General features: G+C 32.8%; 1 protein-coding gene across 1 annotated transcript in view; it reads left to right on the top strand.

The window, feature by feature from the left end:
* The first annotated feature begins 10,961 nt into the window (after positions 1 to 10,961).
* Positions 10,962 to 16,211, top strand: part of Ndufaf2 (NADH dehydrogenase (ubiquinone) complex I, assembly factor 2) — a 94,419-nt gene continuing 89,169 nt past the window's right edge. Inside the window, exon 1 of the mRNA XM_013518417.1 lies at positions 10,962 to 11,188. Coding sequence (XP_013373871.1) covers positions 11,125 to 11,188 — 64 coding nt within the window. The 5' untranslated portion in view covers positions 10,962 to 11,124. The remainder of the gene's footprint in view (positions 11,189 to 16,211) is intronic.

The raw sequence follows: 16,211 nt of genomic DNA, 5'->3' as shown, positions 1-16,211 counted from the left end.
GGGTTTTCTTTTTACTCTGTTGGTGATTTCTTTAGATGTACAAAAACTTTTCAATAAGATGAGATCTCAGTTACTGATCCTTTGAAGTATTTCCCATGCAGTTTGGTTTTTGCTCATGAACTCTCTGCCTACCCCTATGTCCTCAAGATTTTTACCTACTTTCTCTTCCAGTAGATTTAGTGTTTTTGTTTTAATATTTAGATCTTTGATCCATTTTGACTTGAGTTTGGTGCCTGGTGATATACATGGATCTAGTTTCAGTCTTCAGCATGTGGCAAGCCAGCATCCCTGGATTTTTTAATAAGTAATTTTACATACATTATTTCTTCTCCTGTACTACTGCTTCCAAACTTCGTATCAGGTTATGTTAGCCTCTTTAAAAAACTGAGGTATTTTCTGTCCTTTTTTATTCTTCGGAAAAGAAAGCAGGGGTTAGTTGTTCCTGTGTCATATTAATTTTATTAGTAGACTTTCTAGACTTAGTAATATTTTTTACAGGAAGATTTTTTACTATAAATGCAATTTTATTAATAATTGCAGGTTCTATTTAGGTTTTCCAATTGGTTTTTGAGCCTGCTTGATAATTCATGTATTATAGAAAATTATATAATTAAAGTTTGAAGTTTGTTTACACCAAAATCATTTGCAGTATTCTTTTATACTTTAAAATTCCTAACATTGTTTATTTATACTTTTTCTCTTAAAACTTGGCCAATTGATAATAGATTTGTCTAGTCCAATAAATTTTATTTTCAAAGGTTTCAGGGATTAATGTAGGGACATCTTTAAGAGGCTATGATTCTATCTGTTATGGCCACTATGATTAAAATTTGTTCCTGTGACATATGAGGTTTGGTATTTGTTGAGACTGCCTTTGTAGCCTACTGTATGGTTTTTATTAGGATTCCATATGTAGTTGAAAAGAAATCTTGTTGCACATGTGTAGTGCTCTGTAAGATCATGTTTACAAAATCAAACTTCTTATTTATCCAAATCTTGCAAGTCTTTACTGATTTTTTTGTTTCTTTAGTAGTTTATGAGAATAGTACATTAAGATTTCCCAATTTGATTCAATGTTAGTAGAATTTCTACTTGTAAATCTGTCAATTTTTCTTTGTATATTTTGAGGCTATGTTGTTAGGTACATATATATTCAAGATTGTTTTATTTTCCAGTAAGTTTTTCTGTATTTTCTCATTAAGTAATAGCCTTTCCAACAGTTGATTAAGTGTATTATTAAAAATCTGTATTACTTGGGTTCTCCGGAGAAACAGAATCAACAACGAGACTGGGGTTTATTTTAAAGAATTGGCCTATAAATTTGTGGAGGTTTGGTGAGGCCAAAATCTGTGAAATAGGCTGATAAACTAGAGAAACAAGATCAATTGTGCTTCCAAAGGCTCTCTGCTGGTGGAATTCCTTTTTATTCAGGAGAGGTTTCTCAGTCTTTGCTCTGTAATGACCTTCACCTGATTGGCTGAGGTCCACTCACATTACAAGGTTAATCTGCTTTACTCAAAGTTTACTAATTTAAATGTTAGTCTCCTGTTAAAAAAAAACACCTTTACAGAAAAATCCAGAATAATGTTTGATGTCTGGGCATTGTTACCTCCTCTGTTGACACATAAAGTTAATCATAACTTCCAAGTTTTACTAATACTATTATTACTAATATAACATACTAATATATTATGACTAATAGTTTTCAACATATTTACCAATACCTTTTCTCATAATTTATGCTTGCATTCCACTTTCCTTTCTCTGTCCAGTTTTCTTTAACAATCTTTTTTTCAGTGATTATTACTAATTTCTCTTTAATCCTTTAAAAAATGTTTTAGTTCTTTTTCTTGCGGCTTTTCTCTCTCCTTTTAAAATCATTCTAAATATTCTTCTTGTTTTAGTCACATTCAGATTGCCGCTGTTAATGTACCATGAAATTATATCTTCATAAACCCATTATAAATTGAAAGTGTCATAAATTGAAAATATACTTAATTAACCTAGCTACCAAACCTCCTACCTTAGCTAGCGTACTTTAAAAGTGTGTAGGACAGTTACATTAGCTTACAGTTGGGCAAAATCATTTAGCACAAAGCCTATCTTACAATAAAGTATTAAATATCTCAAATAATTTATTGAATACAATACTGAAAGTCAAATGCAGTATAGTAGCACATTATCATAAAGTTGAAAAGGGTACACTTTCACACTATCATAAAGTTGGAAACTTGTAGTCAATCATAGATCAAGAATAATCCTGCCAAGCATGGTGGCACACTCCTGTAATCCCAGCACTCAGGAGGCTGAGGCAGGAAGATTGTTGTGAGTTCAAGACCAGCCTGGGCTACAAAGTGAGCTCAAGACCAGCTTAAACTGCATAGCAAGACCCTGTCTCCAAATAATAATAATAATAATAATAATAATAATAATAATAATAATATGTACTACTACTTATTAGGTTATTCTGTTTGTAGTACTTGTCAGCTAAGTATGATCATTGTATCAGCAAAACTTTCTCCTTTTGGTGGTTTCTTTAAGATATAGATACAGAGATAAATATACAGAGATGAGCTTCATGAGCTCATCTTTACTAACGATTATTTTTTCCTTTGGAAATCCAATGTATTATTTGAATGTCTGTAAGGGACTTTTTATTTTTGTGAGTTTTGGATTTTAAAGCATTTCAATGGTCCAACTAGGTTTTTTATTATTTTTTTAAATGTATGATATTCACACCATGCAGTTGTGTAAATTTGAAACCCTTACATCAATATACTTCTCTAAGGTTTTTTATTTCTTGTTCGTGACTTCTCCCTTTCTCCACCTATTAAAGCTCTCAAACTAATGACTACTTTTTTCCTTCCAGTAGCTCATGAGCCAAAATTCTTCTAGTTAGAATTTTATGGGTATCACAGCTCTTTGCTATCGTGAGCTTTGTGCACATGCTCAGTGCTTCCTCCTGTTTCTCACTCTAGCTAAAGGTAAATTTCCTCTTTTGGCAAGCTATTCAAAAAAGCTATAATTCCAAGCTCTTTAGAGTTAAAGTTTGATCCAAAATCCACTGGATTGTCTCAGACGAAGCTTAGGTCTCTCTGGCTTTGATGCATATTTCTCATGCTTGAGGAATTTTTTCTAAAATTTCCAACATCATATTACTTTTTAAAATGTTTTACCCAACATATGTGTATGCTTGTCCAGGAGGGATACCTCTACATATCAGCATGAGCTGTTACAGTTTAAGAATTTTCAGCATATTTTTAACATTAATGAAATTTGATTGATTTTAATGTCCTGATATTTCAAGAATTATTGGTTGATTCTCTGTACTAAGAGTTTTTTTTAAAAAAATCTAATTTGAGCTTTTCTCATCCCGTGGTAGGTTTTACTTAACAAACTTTTTTTTTTTCTTGGTACCTAGCTCTGGTACATAGTAAGCATTGAGTAAATTTTTAAAAGTGAAAATAAATGAAATGTTTAATATATCCCAGAGTGCTCTAAGTAATTTTAATTAATTATTCATTTAAGCACTCATATATATTAGACCTGTAGACCTTACTAAATAAAATCATCATCATCATCATATTATCATCATTATCATATTTAACTCTCATAGTATTCCTGAATTATTCTAAAATCACATACAATAGCTGGCACATGGCAGAACTGGATTTGAGCCAAGTCTGGCTCCAGAGGTCTATATTTGTAATCATTATACTATAGCTTTTGTATTCTTTTGAGAGTTAGCATTCTCCATTTTTATATTCTTGCTTTAAATCCTTACCACTGCCTTCTGGATAATGTTTGAATAAATATTTTATTATTTTAAAAATAAATGTTTAAATAAATATTTAACTACTCCAGCCTACCTATTCTGTGACATCACATATAGCTGTGTTCTCTCTCTGCAATTACTAATAGTTTTCTACAGGCACTGTGCTATTGCATGCTTCTTTGTGTTTAATTGTATTCCCTCCTGCCTGGAATGCCTCTCCATCTGCTTCTTTCCTGGCTAACTCCTTCAAGTCCTTAGGAACTGTCTCTTTCTCAAAGCTCCTGTTACTTGAGAGAAGTTTCCCTCTCTTCTGTGCTCTCTTAAATTTTTATCAGTTTGTACCATTTATTTCACTATATTTTAACTAACAATTTTTGGAAGACAGTCTTTCAACTGCCGTTTCTGAGATCAAGCACTATGTTCTGCATATCTCTGTATCCTCATGGTCTGGTGAACATTACCTGACACACAGGAGATGTTCCAGTGAACGTTTGTTGAATGAATGAATAATTGTCATTTCTTTACTTGTTCTGTAGAGGATCCATAAATTTGCTTACTGCAATGTCTTGTTGAATCTTTAAATAGGGCTATGAATTATTTTTTTAGTTACTTTAATGAAAGACGTTTATAAAAGCAAGAAGTTGTTGTTTGGGAGTACGGGTTACTTAATGAGTTTCTTACAATATCTTTTTTAGATGCATATTTTGGCTCATTTAATTGTAAAATAACATAGCTTCTATAATAGTGTGTTATTTAAAAGCAATTCTCATTAGCTATTCTATTGAAAATGACTCTTGTGAAATATTAACTCAGTTGTAAGTATATATTAAGAATACATACTGTAACTGTTTTAATTATTCGTTTTAATATTTTTCTCTTGGCAGTATTAAATGAAAATGTGTCTTGTTAAAGTTATAAGTCATTATTTTGTGACTCCTTTTATGTACTATCAGAACATAATATATAAAAATATTAATTTTATCAGATTATTAATCTGATAATTAATTTTATCGCATTATTTGCTATCAAATACAGCAGTCTAATAAATAAAGAAGACCACATATAATAAGTAAATCTTTTAGGAAAGCATTTCTTTTTAAAGCATATATCAATGGTTTATATTTATAGTCTCATTTTTTTATACTAGTACTGAAAATTTATCCAATTTGGGAAGGAAATGTTTTGTGTCACAACTTTTAAAAATTTTTAACTCTTTAAATGGTGGGAAAGGAGAAGAGAAAATTGCGTGTTTCAGCCAAGTAGACAGTGAATCTGGGCTAGCACTATTTTGCTACAGCTGAAATTCAAACATGAGGAAATTGCAGAAATTTACAATTCAATGTGTGTTTCATCAGGGAGAAATCCACAGATTGTTTTGACACTCAGTTAGAAATTCAGCATGAAGATGGACGTCTCATGAAATTTGCAGCTGCTGATTGAATTTATATTTCCATAAAGGCCATCAACAGTAGCAGCCTGCAGGGGAAGAGGGAGGAGAGATGACAAAAATCGTGAGGCTGGCATTTTTCCTCAGTGTTATAGTCACAAATTACTGGTAATAAGGGTTTACACTGACCAGGATTAAAGGGAAATATGGACAGCCAGAAGCGAAGGACTTCTCAATTTAATTGATTTTAACTAAATCTATCTACATTTGATATCTAAATATGTGTTTAGTCATCTATAAAATCTAAAATGTGCTTCAAATTGGTTTATTTATCTTTAGTATTTAAACATGAAAAATAAGATAGTTCTTAAAGTTATAGGAGGTTGTATTTGTACAGCATTTTCTTAATACCCTTTTAAGATATAGTAAATGAGTATTGTAGGAAAAAAATATAAACTTGTTTTTCATGGGATCAAAATAATCATTTCATGTTCTTGCAAGTAGCCTATAACTTACTTTTAAAGAATTCTGGTTCATTATTTTAAAATATTAAAAAATGAATGGATATTCAACTAATAGGTGTAGATAACAAGTTGTCTTTTCAGGGAAACTATTCCACTCTCATTTTAAAGTGTTTCTTTAAAGCAAAATGGGCAAAAATTATTCCTTTTGTTTGATGGATTTCTTGTAGAGATTTTATATTATACACAGTTTTAAAATATTCATGGATTATAGCAAACTAAAGGACTTGGGGATGTGTTCATTGTTCTTGCAGAGTTCTTTGTTTCTGTAGACGTTGTGTGCTTTCGCTATAACAGCATGCCCTCAATGTCATTTGAAAATTAGAAGTTATACAGCTATAAATAAAAATACTACTCATGCTGAAAAATAATATTTAATATAACATTATGTCGTCTAAATAGATTACCTAGAAAATTTATATGTTCTTACTGGTCTTTATTTTTTAGCATACTAAATTGCAAGTTCAAGGACATAGAAACTGATTCCAGTGGTTTTGTTATATGTAGTTGTTTTTGAGAATATCTAATTTATGTAAAAGGTATCCTAATTTGAAAAAACAATATCTCTTAAACATACATGCAGGCTTTTTTTTTAAAAAAAATGCAGAATGTGCTTTAGATATTGAGTAAGCCTTTTCATGTTAAATAACATGAATGTGCCTGTTCTGCTGAGTCTCTGAATGCTTTTTTTCTCAGTATCACTTTCTATTGTTTTATCCTTTATGTGTTGATACCAAAATATTCCAGTTAAATTTATTTTCATTTCATGTACATTAGTTTAAAAGCCAAACCAAAATTATTCTATGAGACATGTACCACTGTGTGCAATGCATAAAGTGTTATAAGTATTTAGAAAAATTATCTTCACATTTGTGATTTTTTTCATGGCATTACTTAAGCATACATATTTTGGATTATTTATTCAATTTACCTGTTCTTCTCTTTCTATTTTGCTTCTCCTTCCTTGCCTGTCCATTTGAAGATTTACTAAGTTTAACATCCAAAAATATAATAAGCTTAACTAATTTAATTTACTGCCTATTAAAAGTCACCTTTTTCTTTAAGTTACTGTCAATTCTATCATCCAATCTTTTCAGTATCTTAATTTGCAATATTAGCTGCTTGTTCCTGCCCATGTCTATTTTTAGTTTTTATACCTGAGATATAGTTCATCATTATTTTTTGATTCTTATCTGTGTATTAGAGACTATTTTAAAATCTAAGGGGTTAGTAAGAGATGAAAACAATAAATAAATGAATATATAGTACAATGTCAAGTAGAAATATGAAAAACGGTAAAGCAAGGTAAGCAGCTAGCATATGAACAAATGAGAGTGTGGTAACTAGATAGGAAGTTCCAGAAGGATTTCTCTCAGGATGTGACATTTGAAAAGAAACCTTGAGTTAAGTGGGGAAACCTGAGTAAAGTGGGAAAGTGATTATGCCATAGAATTCTAAACATTTTCCTTTCACTGTGTAGCATGAACGTTCTCCTTGCCCCAGTTTTGCTGTGTGTGTGTTTCATACTTGTCCCATCCTCGTGTCACACACTAATCCGAAATTATGCTTTTGCAGCTCCCATAGCTTTTCCATCCTCATGTCATCTGTATATTCATCATCAAATACACACAAAGATTTCTTGCAAAGGATATTATTTTTTATACTAATGGGATTATTCAGTTTATCTTTCTTGTCATTTATTTTTCTCACTCATCAGTAAATCAATGAATATCACTTAGGTCAAAAGATATAGAAATATTCTTTTAATAGCTGTATATATATCTCTATAATATGACATACCACAGTTTATTTAACCTTTGATTACTATATTGATGGACATTTGAGTTGCTTGGAGGTTTTTAACTACTAGAAATAATCCATAAATGTCCTATACAAATACATACATTCCTACTCATGTTTTCACTTTTTAGAATCAATTCCTAGAAATGGAATTGCTGTGGCAAATAATATGTACAGTTTTATTAATGAATATTAGCAGAATACTTTCCTATAAGGCCTAATAGTACCCATTCTCACCAGCAATGTACGTGTATCTTTTGCCCCACAGCCTTACCAGCACTAGAAACTTACATATTGTAGATTTTTTTTCTTTTTTTTTTTTTTTTTGAGACAGGGGCTCACTGTGTGGTTCAGGCTGGTCTTGAACTCACTATGTAGGCCAGGCTGGCTTTGAGCTCAAAGGAATCCTCCTACCTCTGCCTCTTGAGTGCTAGGATTATAGGTGTGCACCACCATACCCAGCTAAGTTTTGTGTATTTATCTCTGAATGTTTTCCATCCATCTGTCATAGCTTCCTGATGCTCAGTTTGTGGCTACTGTAAGTTTGCACTCTGCTGCCTTAGGGAATTCTGTGCAGTTATTGAACTGTATAGAAAACTTTTCAGCAATTTTGCCATGTTGTCTTTTAATTACATATTTAAGTATATGTCTTTATCCACTCTGACACCCAATACTTAAATAACACAAAGCATACAACATGATAAGGAAATACTTGGGGAAATACTGCAAAACCCATTGTTACAGGGAATGTTGGTAGTGGGCGGGGCTATGCAGGTGCAGGGGGATAAGATAATAGATGGGAAATTTGTGTACTTCCAATTTGACTGTGATATTATGACTGTTCTAAAGAGATACTCTTTAAAAATAAAACAAAAATAGCCACCAAATGTGCAAGATTGTTCAATTGTCAGGAAATGTTGAACTGTCTGTGCCATTGACTTCTCTTTGTCAGTGTAAATAAGCATTTACTATATTTTAAAGTTGTTGACTGAAAAGTCAGACATATTCTCTTTTTTTGACACTATTTCCCTTTAGAGTTTAAGGAAGCATTCATCATAAATTGTGCATTACTATGAACAGGACATGGTTACTTTATTTGTCAGATTATTTCCAGCTACTATGGATTTTTGTTCCTATCTTTGAAATCTAATGCACATTCTAGGCATGAACTCTGAAATGTTTTGAACTATTATTGTTGACACTTAGAGTACTCTCCCTTGCAATTGTCTTCACCCCGGTATGTGATATGCACCAGTGAACAGAGATCAGCCAAGGTGAGGAGTTGTTTGTCATCTGCCAAGCTGTTTGTTACACCCAGATAAAAGTACATTTCTGTTTTTAGATTTTAAGTGTAAACAAAGTGCATCCTTGGTTTCAGCCAGTCTCTTCATTTTAGCATCTTTATCTTGAAATATCCCTTTATCATCAGCTAGTCCAATCTTTTCACAGTCACCCATTCCAGAAGTTTATATTTATGGCTAGAACTGGTATATTTTGGCTTCTGCTTGTCTGTATTCCTTAGGAGAATTGAAAACTATTGTGATCCAGGCAGAAACTGGGTGACCATGGAAGTAATATGCGGTAGCATCTAGACTCTAGAAAAAAGCGAAAATGTGATGCTGATAAGCCCTGGTTAACATTAAATGTCATCAAATGGTGATTCTCAAAGATTATTCGATCTTCATGAGAGCAAAGAGCCAGTTGGTAGCTCAAGCTTTTACAGTGGGATGAGTACGAACATCTTTGGAGTTGGATTTAGTAATATGGTTTATAGAGGAATTTTAGGAAATATGTCATAATGTCTATAATAGATAGGCACGGAGAATGTATTGGTTAATCTCAGGCACTTCTGACACATGGTTTGGAGAGTATAGGCAGAATGGATATCACAAGGAGAAAACCTTATCACCTCTTCAAATGAAGCCTGGTGTTGCATTAGATAGAACAGGCAATTCTGTTTTGCTGTCCTATTTCTATTCTCCCCTTCACTAGCTTACTTGTCTTTACCATGTTAATGTAATCAGAGTGTCTATGACTCTTCTGTTCTTTGTTAGAGATTCATTATCTGGTATTGGAACTGAGACTGAAGTAAAATTCTTTCAAGTACTACTATCAGCAACATGCCTTAGCTCTTGAAATCATTTTACTTTTTGAGATATTAGCTACTTAATTTAGATCCTTTATCTGTAAAACCATTGATTTTTTTCTGATTATTGTTTGTCTCTGATAATTTTTTGTCTCAGCTGTCTTCTCAGTATTTAAAAAATGTCACATATTGTAATCTATTTTATTAAGTGTAATAAACCTAAATTCACAGGTAAGAGATGATACATGTTATCTGGGTAATTTAATAATTATTTACTTCTGTTTTCCTCTTCCTTTTGTATTACTAATAATTATATACTGTAAGATTGCTTTTAATTCCTCAGAAAACTGATGGAATCTCTTGTAACAAAAGGCTAAGCCATTTATATAATATAACCTTTTCTTAAAACCTAGAATATAGTCCCTGAACCTGCTTCTAACAAACAGTAGTTTGTTGCATAGTTACCATTATTCTTTCTGCTATCTCTGTGTCTACTTAAACATCATTACTTGTGGCTTAATTCTGATCATCAGAGAGAAAATGATTGGTAAAGTAGAAACCAGAGAGAAAGCAGTAAATAACGTTAGAGTTTATTATAGGCAAGGAAGATAACAGAGATGTATTCTAACTTAGACTTAGAAGAAGAGCCTTCAGGAAGCTCTTCAGAAAGAATAGTGAAGTATTTGTAACATAACGAGGAATGGGAAGATCAAAAAGAAGAAAGAAAAAAATGTTGGCAATGTAGGTGTTAATGATCCTGATGAAGAAGAAATGGAAAATTGCCCAAAGGAAGTGTTCTAGTTTTTTAAAAGGCAAGTATACAAAAAAGTCTGTGTTGCCACAGAAATATGTTAGCAGCAGGACAGGGGGCCTGATATGCTCTACATAATCATTAAATACACCATCTATTTTTTGATACATTATAAATATAGATTAATTATGTAAGCATTTAAAAATAACACTTAGCAAAACATGTTTAACCGGGAAAGAAACACAAAGGCAAGGACAGTTGCTCAAATCAGTAAATTATAATACAGGAAAGACTAAATCTTAGAAACAGACAAGATTGACAAAACTTTCAAAAGATGCTAAATGGCACTCTGCTTTTATGTGTGAATTCATGTATGTGTGTATATTTTGGTTTTTAATTTTCATCTTTAATTTTATGTATTTGGATTTTATATGTGTAGAAAACAAATATATTCTCCTTTGGCAATATCCCACTGTCTAAGTATGAGTATTAAATGCCCAGAAAGAGCTAAAACATCAGGAAACATGAAACTTTCAAAAGTTTACCTAACTCCTTCAGATGACAGTTTGCTTTTAATGATGACAGAGCACAAGGTAACTTTGTTCCTTTGTTTTCCTCTTATTTTTTAAGGAAAAGCACATTTAAACTGAATAGAAGGCAAACATAGGCAAGAGGGGACTAAAGCATAAAGAAAGTTCCTAGTGCATCAAAGTCTGGTCCAAACTCTTGGAAATACTGCCCTGTGTGTCCTGTTCATTCAACCACCCTCTATCCCTCTGTCCCCACTACACCACGAGGAATGACATGGGTGCCTGTGCCTGGGGTCTCAGTCTGGATACAGAACTCCACGGGACATCGTCACTTCATGGTATGGGTGTAGCTTTCTTAGGCTTACTGCTAAGCAAATAAAAATAGTATTTTTAGGATTTTTTTTCTCATTTGTCAATATTAAATTATTGCTAACATACACATTTTCATTCATTGTGTAATACATAGCATATGATTAGTCTTTATCTTGAAATTACATTTTTCATGAGAAATCTATAATATTTAAATAGAAGTCAAAATCATTTTAACCCCTTATAATTGTTCTACATATAGATTGTTATACATCGAGGATACGTGGACTCTGTAATACATAAATAAAAAACCGTAAAACAGCATTTTAACACAAACATTAGATTTTTCAATCAGGAAGCTCCCGTTCATCTTACACTACATTAACATCACTTAGAAAAAGGCTGGCAAGGGAAGACAAGAATTGAGACTCACTTGTGATAGTCTTAAGCACAGGCCTGAAAAAGGCATCACTTCCATCCATATCTCACTGGCCAGAACTCAAACATTTGACCCCCCCTTAACTGCGGGAGAGGTTAGGAGATATAGAGGAGCCTATCCCTGTAAGATGAGCATTTTCTCTGCAGTAGATTATTAAGTTATGTGAATGCTTATTGCAAACCTTGTACAAGGAAATTTTCTATACACAAGACTAAATACAAAGATGAGTAAGTCATGATTTGTTCCCTCAAGTGGTTCATAATCCAGCAGTCATTGTGTGTGTTTACTTTTGATTCTCGAAACAAATCTATTGCCTAGTCTTAATATTATGAGACTAATAACTGTCTTTTAAAATAGCCAAGTGATTTATATTAACATCTGTATCAGTTTAGCATTCAGACAAGAAACAGACGGCACATTCCAATTCTGTAATTTGAGGGTAGTTTAATAAAGGGACTATTCGAAGGTGTATGCAGGGTCTAGGAGAGAAACCACAGGTCGTAAGAATCCCTAATTATTGGAAGGCCAACACTGCGATGTCTTTTCCATTTCCAGGACTGAAAGGGTGAGGATAAGAAGTGATTTTTGTGACCTTGAGCCAAGGGAAACAGCCAGCCCATTTAAGAAGGAAGCCAGCAAAGTAAATTTTCTGACCTCATTTTTCCTCCTCTCCAGTTGATATTGCCTATTAGCTGAATTTCACTGGAAGCTAGAGAGGAAGAGAATCTGTTGATATAACCTATAAAGGTTAGCTTTCTGGAACAGGAGGCAGAGAAGTGGAGGCTGGATTTGCTGGGGCAAATAGAACACTGTAATAACTTTCCCCCATCTACTTGGTACATATCTGTAAAGTCCTGCTATTAGAAAACTGTAGAAATGTTAGGCTTATACGAGGGTGTGCTTCTTTCTTTAGAGATTTTGCTTTCTAGTAAAGGAAAAAAGACCACCAACAAAAACTAAATTCCCAAATAAATCTCCAGGAGATTTGTACTCAGGCAGAGATTGAGTGCCACAAGAAGCATTAGATGAAGTGTAAGGGGTTGTAGTTGAGAAAAGAAAAAGATTAGCATTCACTTGAATTGTTAGGAAAGATCTTGTGAAGAAAACAGAATTTGACCTTGGAAAATTGACAGGTTTTTGTAGAAGGAAAAGAAGACAACATCATACACGCACAGGCATATCGCTTGCTCAGAGTACAGTGAGTTAGGGTCTAGTTGAAGGTGGAAATTTACAAGGTTAGTAAGAGAGAAGCTTAGAAAGAGTTTGAAAATAGACTTTAGAGAGTCATAAAAAGGAAACTCAAGAGTTTGTGCTTTTATAAAGTGTCACAGTAAAAGAGGTCTGTAATGAAATAAATTCGTGAAATACATACTTTCCTACCCTGGGATATCAGTAATGTGTATTTGGCTTACTAAAAGCTCTAAAAATCTTGCTGTAAAAAAACGACTTTTTCTGTCAGCCAGTTGGCAACAGAATCTACCCTGTTTTCCCTAACCCTTGTTTAAAACGGAAACATGTTAAGATCTTGTGAAACTCGTATTCTATAAAACATGTTTTGAGAAATGCTTCTATAGGTAATGGGAAGCCTTTGAATGGTTTTAAAGTAGTTATGATATGATTACAGTGATATCTTAAGGAGCTCATTCTAGCAAGATGGATTGAAATGCAGATGGTCATTTAGGAAGCAGTTGTTATGGTAGTACAGATGCATAGTGCAGTGTGAAGAGTCTTCGTAAAGCTGTAAAAATGTAGACCTGTGAAGGCATTAGGAAAGAATGTCATAATGATTTAGTGGTGGATTTTGGTGATAACAGGAAAAGAAAGGAGAGTCTAAGACACACACAGACAGGTGGAGGTCACTGATGATACCAACTGACTTTCAAGCCGAAAATTTGTAGCTCGGCATGAGTTGGTTGAAGTGCAGTCTGTAGTACACATCGATCGTAAAAAATAAGAGATTTTTAAAAAGCATTTGAGAAGATTGAGTACATAATGTACATAAAAAGCAACATAATGCCTACTGTAAAAATGGCTTTAAAAGGGTATGTCCTGGAAATATTTCTGCATCATCATCCTGGTGTCAAAATTGATTGGGGCTCAGAAGCTAGAAGAATAGTGTTCTGACCAAACAAGGTTGATCCACCATTGATATGTGCACAGCGAACTCCGGCAGTGCATTTATCAGTCATACCTTTAAGCACAGGCCTTCAGCTGTCTACGTCCCACCCAAAGAACTTTAGCATAGGCCAGTTTAGGGTAGAACCAACTGTGTCTTGTTTATTTTGGGTATTTTTAAAAGTAATGTACTGAAAACATTGCTAATATTTATAGCACATTTTTGAACACAAAAATCAATTTAGGGATTAGCTACTTATTGTTTAGAGCCATATATTAAAAGGAACTGGAGTTAAATTAAAAGTTGAATGCTCTGTAAATCTTTAAATTTATTTCTTATTAAATCATAATCATTCAAAAAAGGGTAGAAGCTCTGTAATGTTGCTAAGGTCTTATTAATGGATACTCTCTGCAGCTGTAACTTTTTCAGTTCATATTATATGCTTATGGTCATTTGTATTAAAGTTGCTAAATTGTGGAACTTGCTTAGATGTGGGACATTTAATTTATACAGTCTGACAAATATTCTTTTTTGCTTTTTCTCCTCGTACATGTTCAGTGTAGTGGGCTCAGTAGTGTCCCTCAAATTCATGTCTGCCTCAAACCTTAATTGACTTCAAAGGTACCTTAGCAGACATAGTTGAGATCATAGTGGATTAGGGTGAACCCTTATAAGAGGGCTCTGGAAACAATTTAGACGCCCATCAACAAAAAGAAAATGTGGGAATATATATATATATATTTATATATTTATATTTCAGCCATAAAGAAGAATGAAATCATGTCATTTGCAGGAAAGCAGACCATCATGTTAGTGAAATAAGTCAGACACAGAAAACTAAATATTACATCATTTCTCTTATATGAGAAATCCAAAATACAATTTATAGAGTAAAATAAAGAAGTTATAGGAAACAGGGAGGCTAACATTTTTAGAGAAAAGAAAGGGGAGAAGGGAAGAGTAGGAAGGGTAGAGAAAGGGCTAAAAAATGATCAATAAATGATACATATATTACCAGTTTCCCAAAACAAATGTTTTAGAAACCGTTTCCTTTTTTGGGGGGAGGGTACTGGGGATTGAACTCAGGGCCTTGTGCAAGCTAGGCAAGTACTTTACCACTGAGCTACATCCCCAGCCCCTCCCAAAACAAATGTAACTATTATTTAGTGAGAATGTACACTAAAGAAAAAAGAGGAGCGGACTCAGAGACACTCACATAGAAGGCATGTGAAGGAGGAGGCAGGGGTTGGTGTGATGTAGCTATAAGCCAAGGAATACCAACAAAAGTTGGATAGCCACTAGAAAAGAAAAGATGAATTGTCACCTAGCACCTTCAAAAGAGAGCATGACTCTGCTTGCATCTCCATTTCGGACTTCTTTTCTCAATAGCAGAGAGTATTTCTATTATGTTAAGCCACCTAATTAATAGTTCTTTGTTATGGTAACTTTGGTCAGCATTCCTGAACATTTCTCCCTCAACTTTTATATTCTTGCTTATTTTTACATATTTGACCCATTCATGAAACTGTGAAGTCCTTGAAGCTAGAACTTGATCTCTGTAGTGAGCACATAATTCAGTATCCCCTTTCTATTACTATTGAGCTGTGTAGGCATTTTTATTTTTTAGGATTCCCAGACGTACTCCTCAAGAACAAATATGTCAATGTGTATTAAATCTGCATACTTGAAGAAGACTGAGTTTAAATAATTATAGGATGTTTTATATGGAAAAAGTTGTAGGTAATTACCAGTGATGGTATGTTGTTATTCTCACTTTTAGATCTCATTTGTATGAAAGAGAAGATCCAAAGTGGAATTTGAAGTAAATGAAATCCCTAAAGGTCTTTCAATCCGAATCTTCTGGAAAATACTGAAAATACTGAATTTGTCCCAATTCTGCTGTAATATTATAGAGCAAAGCTAAAAATAACTGCTAAAATATCAAAATTCTCCCCAAAGCATAGATCATTTATAAAGATTAACATTTTAGTAAAAATATCAAATCATGTAATTAAAAGTTCAGTAGAAAGACTAAAAAAATGTAATTTAAAGTATATGGTATTTTATGAACAACTGATATTCAAAAGTAGCATCTAAATGGATATATAAAAATTATTTTTTAATCTTAAAGAATTAGCTTTGTAATAATAGTGTACATTTCTAAGGATAAAAAGTTATTAATATTTTTGTTTCAGTATAAACACTACATTTACTAGTATTATTTTTGTCTTTCTTTAACTTGAAATAGTTTTTAAACTGTTATTTTGAATATTTATCCTTCACTTGAAATATTACCAACAGAGACACTAATTACTGTTTGAGAGGACTATCTGTTGCTTTCACTTGTGTCAGATTTTTTTCATGAATTTAAATCTATAAAGATTTCCAGTGTTTGTATTAAATTCTTATTCTTCTTAGAAAGACTGTAGGTAAGAGATGTTGTTTAACTTCATATAGGAAATGGACCAGTACTGGAATAAAAGGATGACAAATTAAA

Source organism: Chinchilla lanigera, unplaced genomic scaffold (assembly GCF_000276665.1).
Source record: "Chinchilla lanigera isolate Chin_1 unplaced genomic scaffold, ChiLan1.0 scaffold00045, whole genome shotgun sequence".
Classification (NCBI taxonomy): Eukaryota; Metazoa; Chordata; class Mammalia; order Rodentia; family Chinchillidae; genus Chinchilla; species Chinchilla lanigera.
The sequence above is the reverse complement of the archived record's forward strand: the minus strand, read 5'-3'. Positions and strand labels throughout refer to the sequence as shown.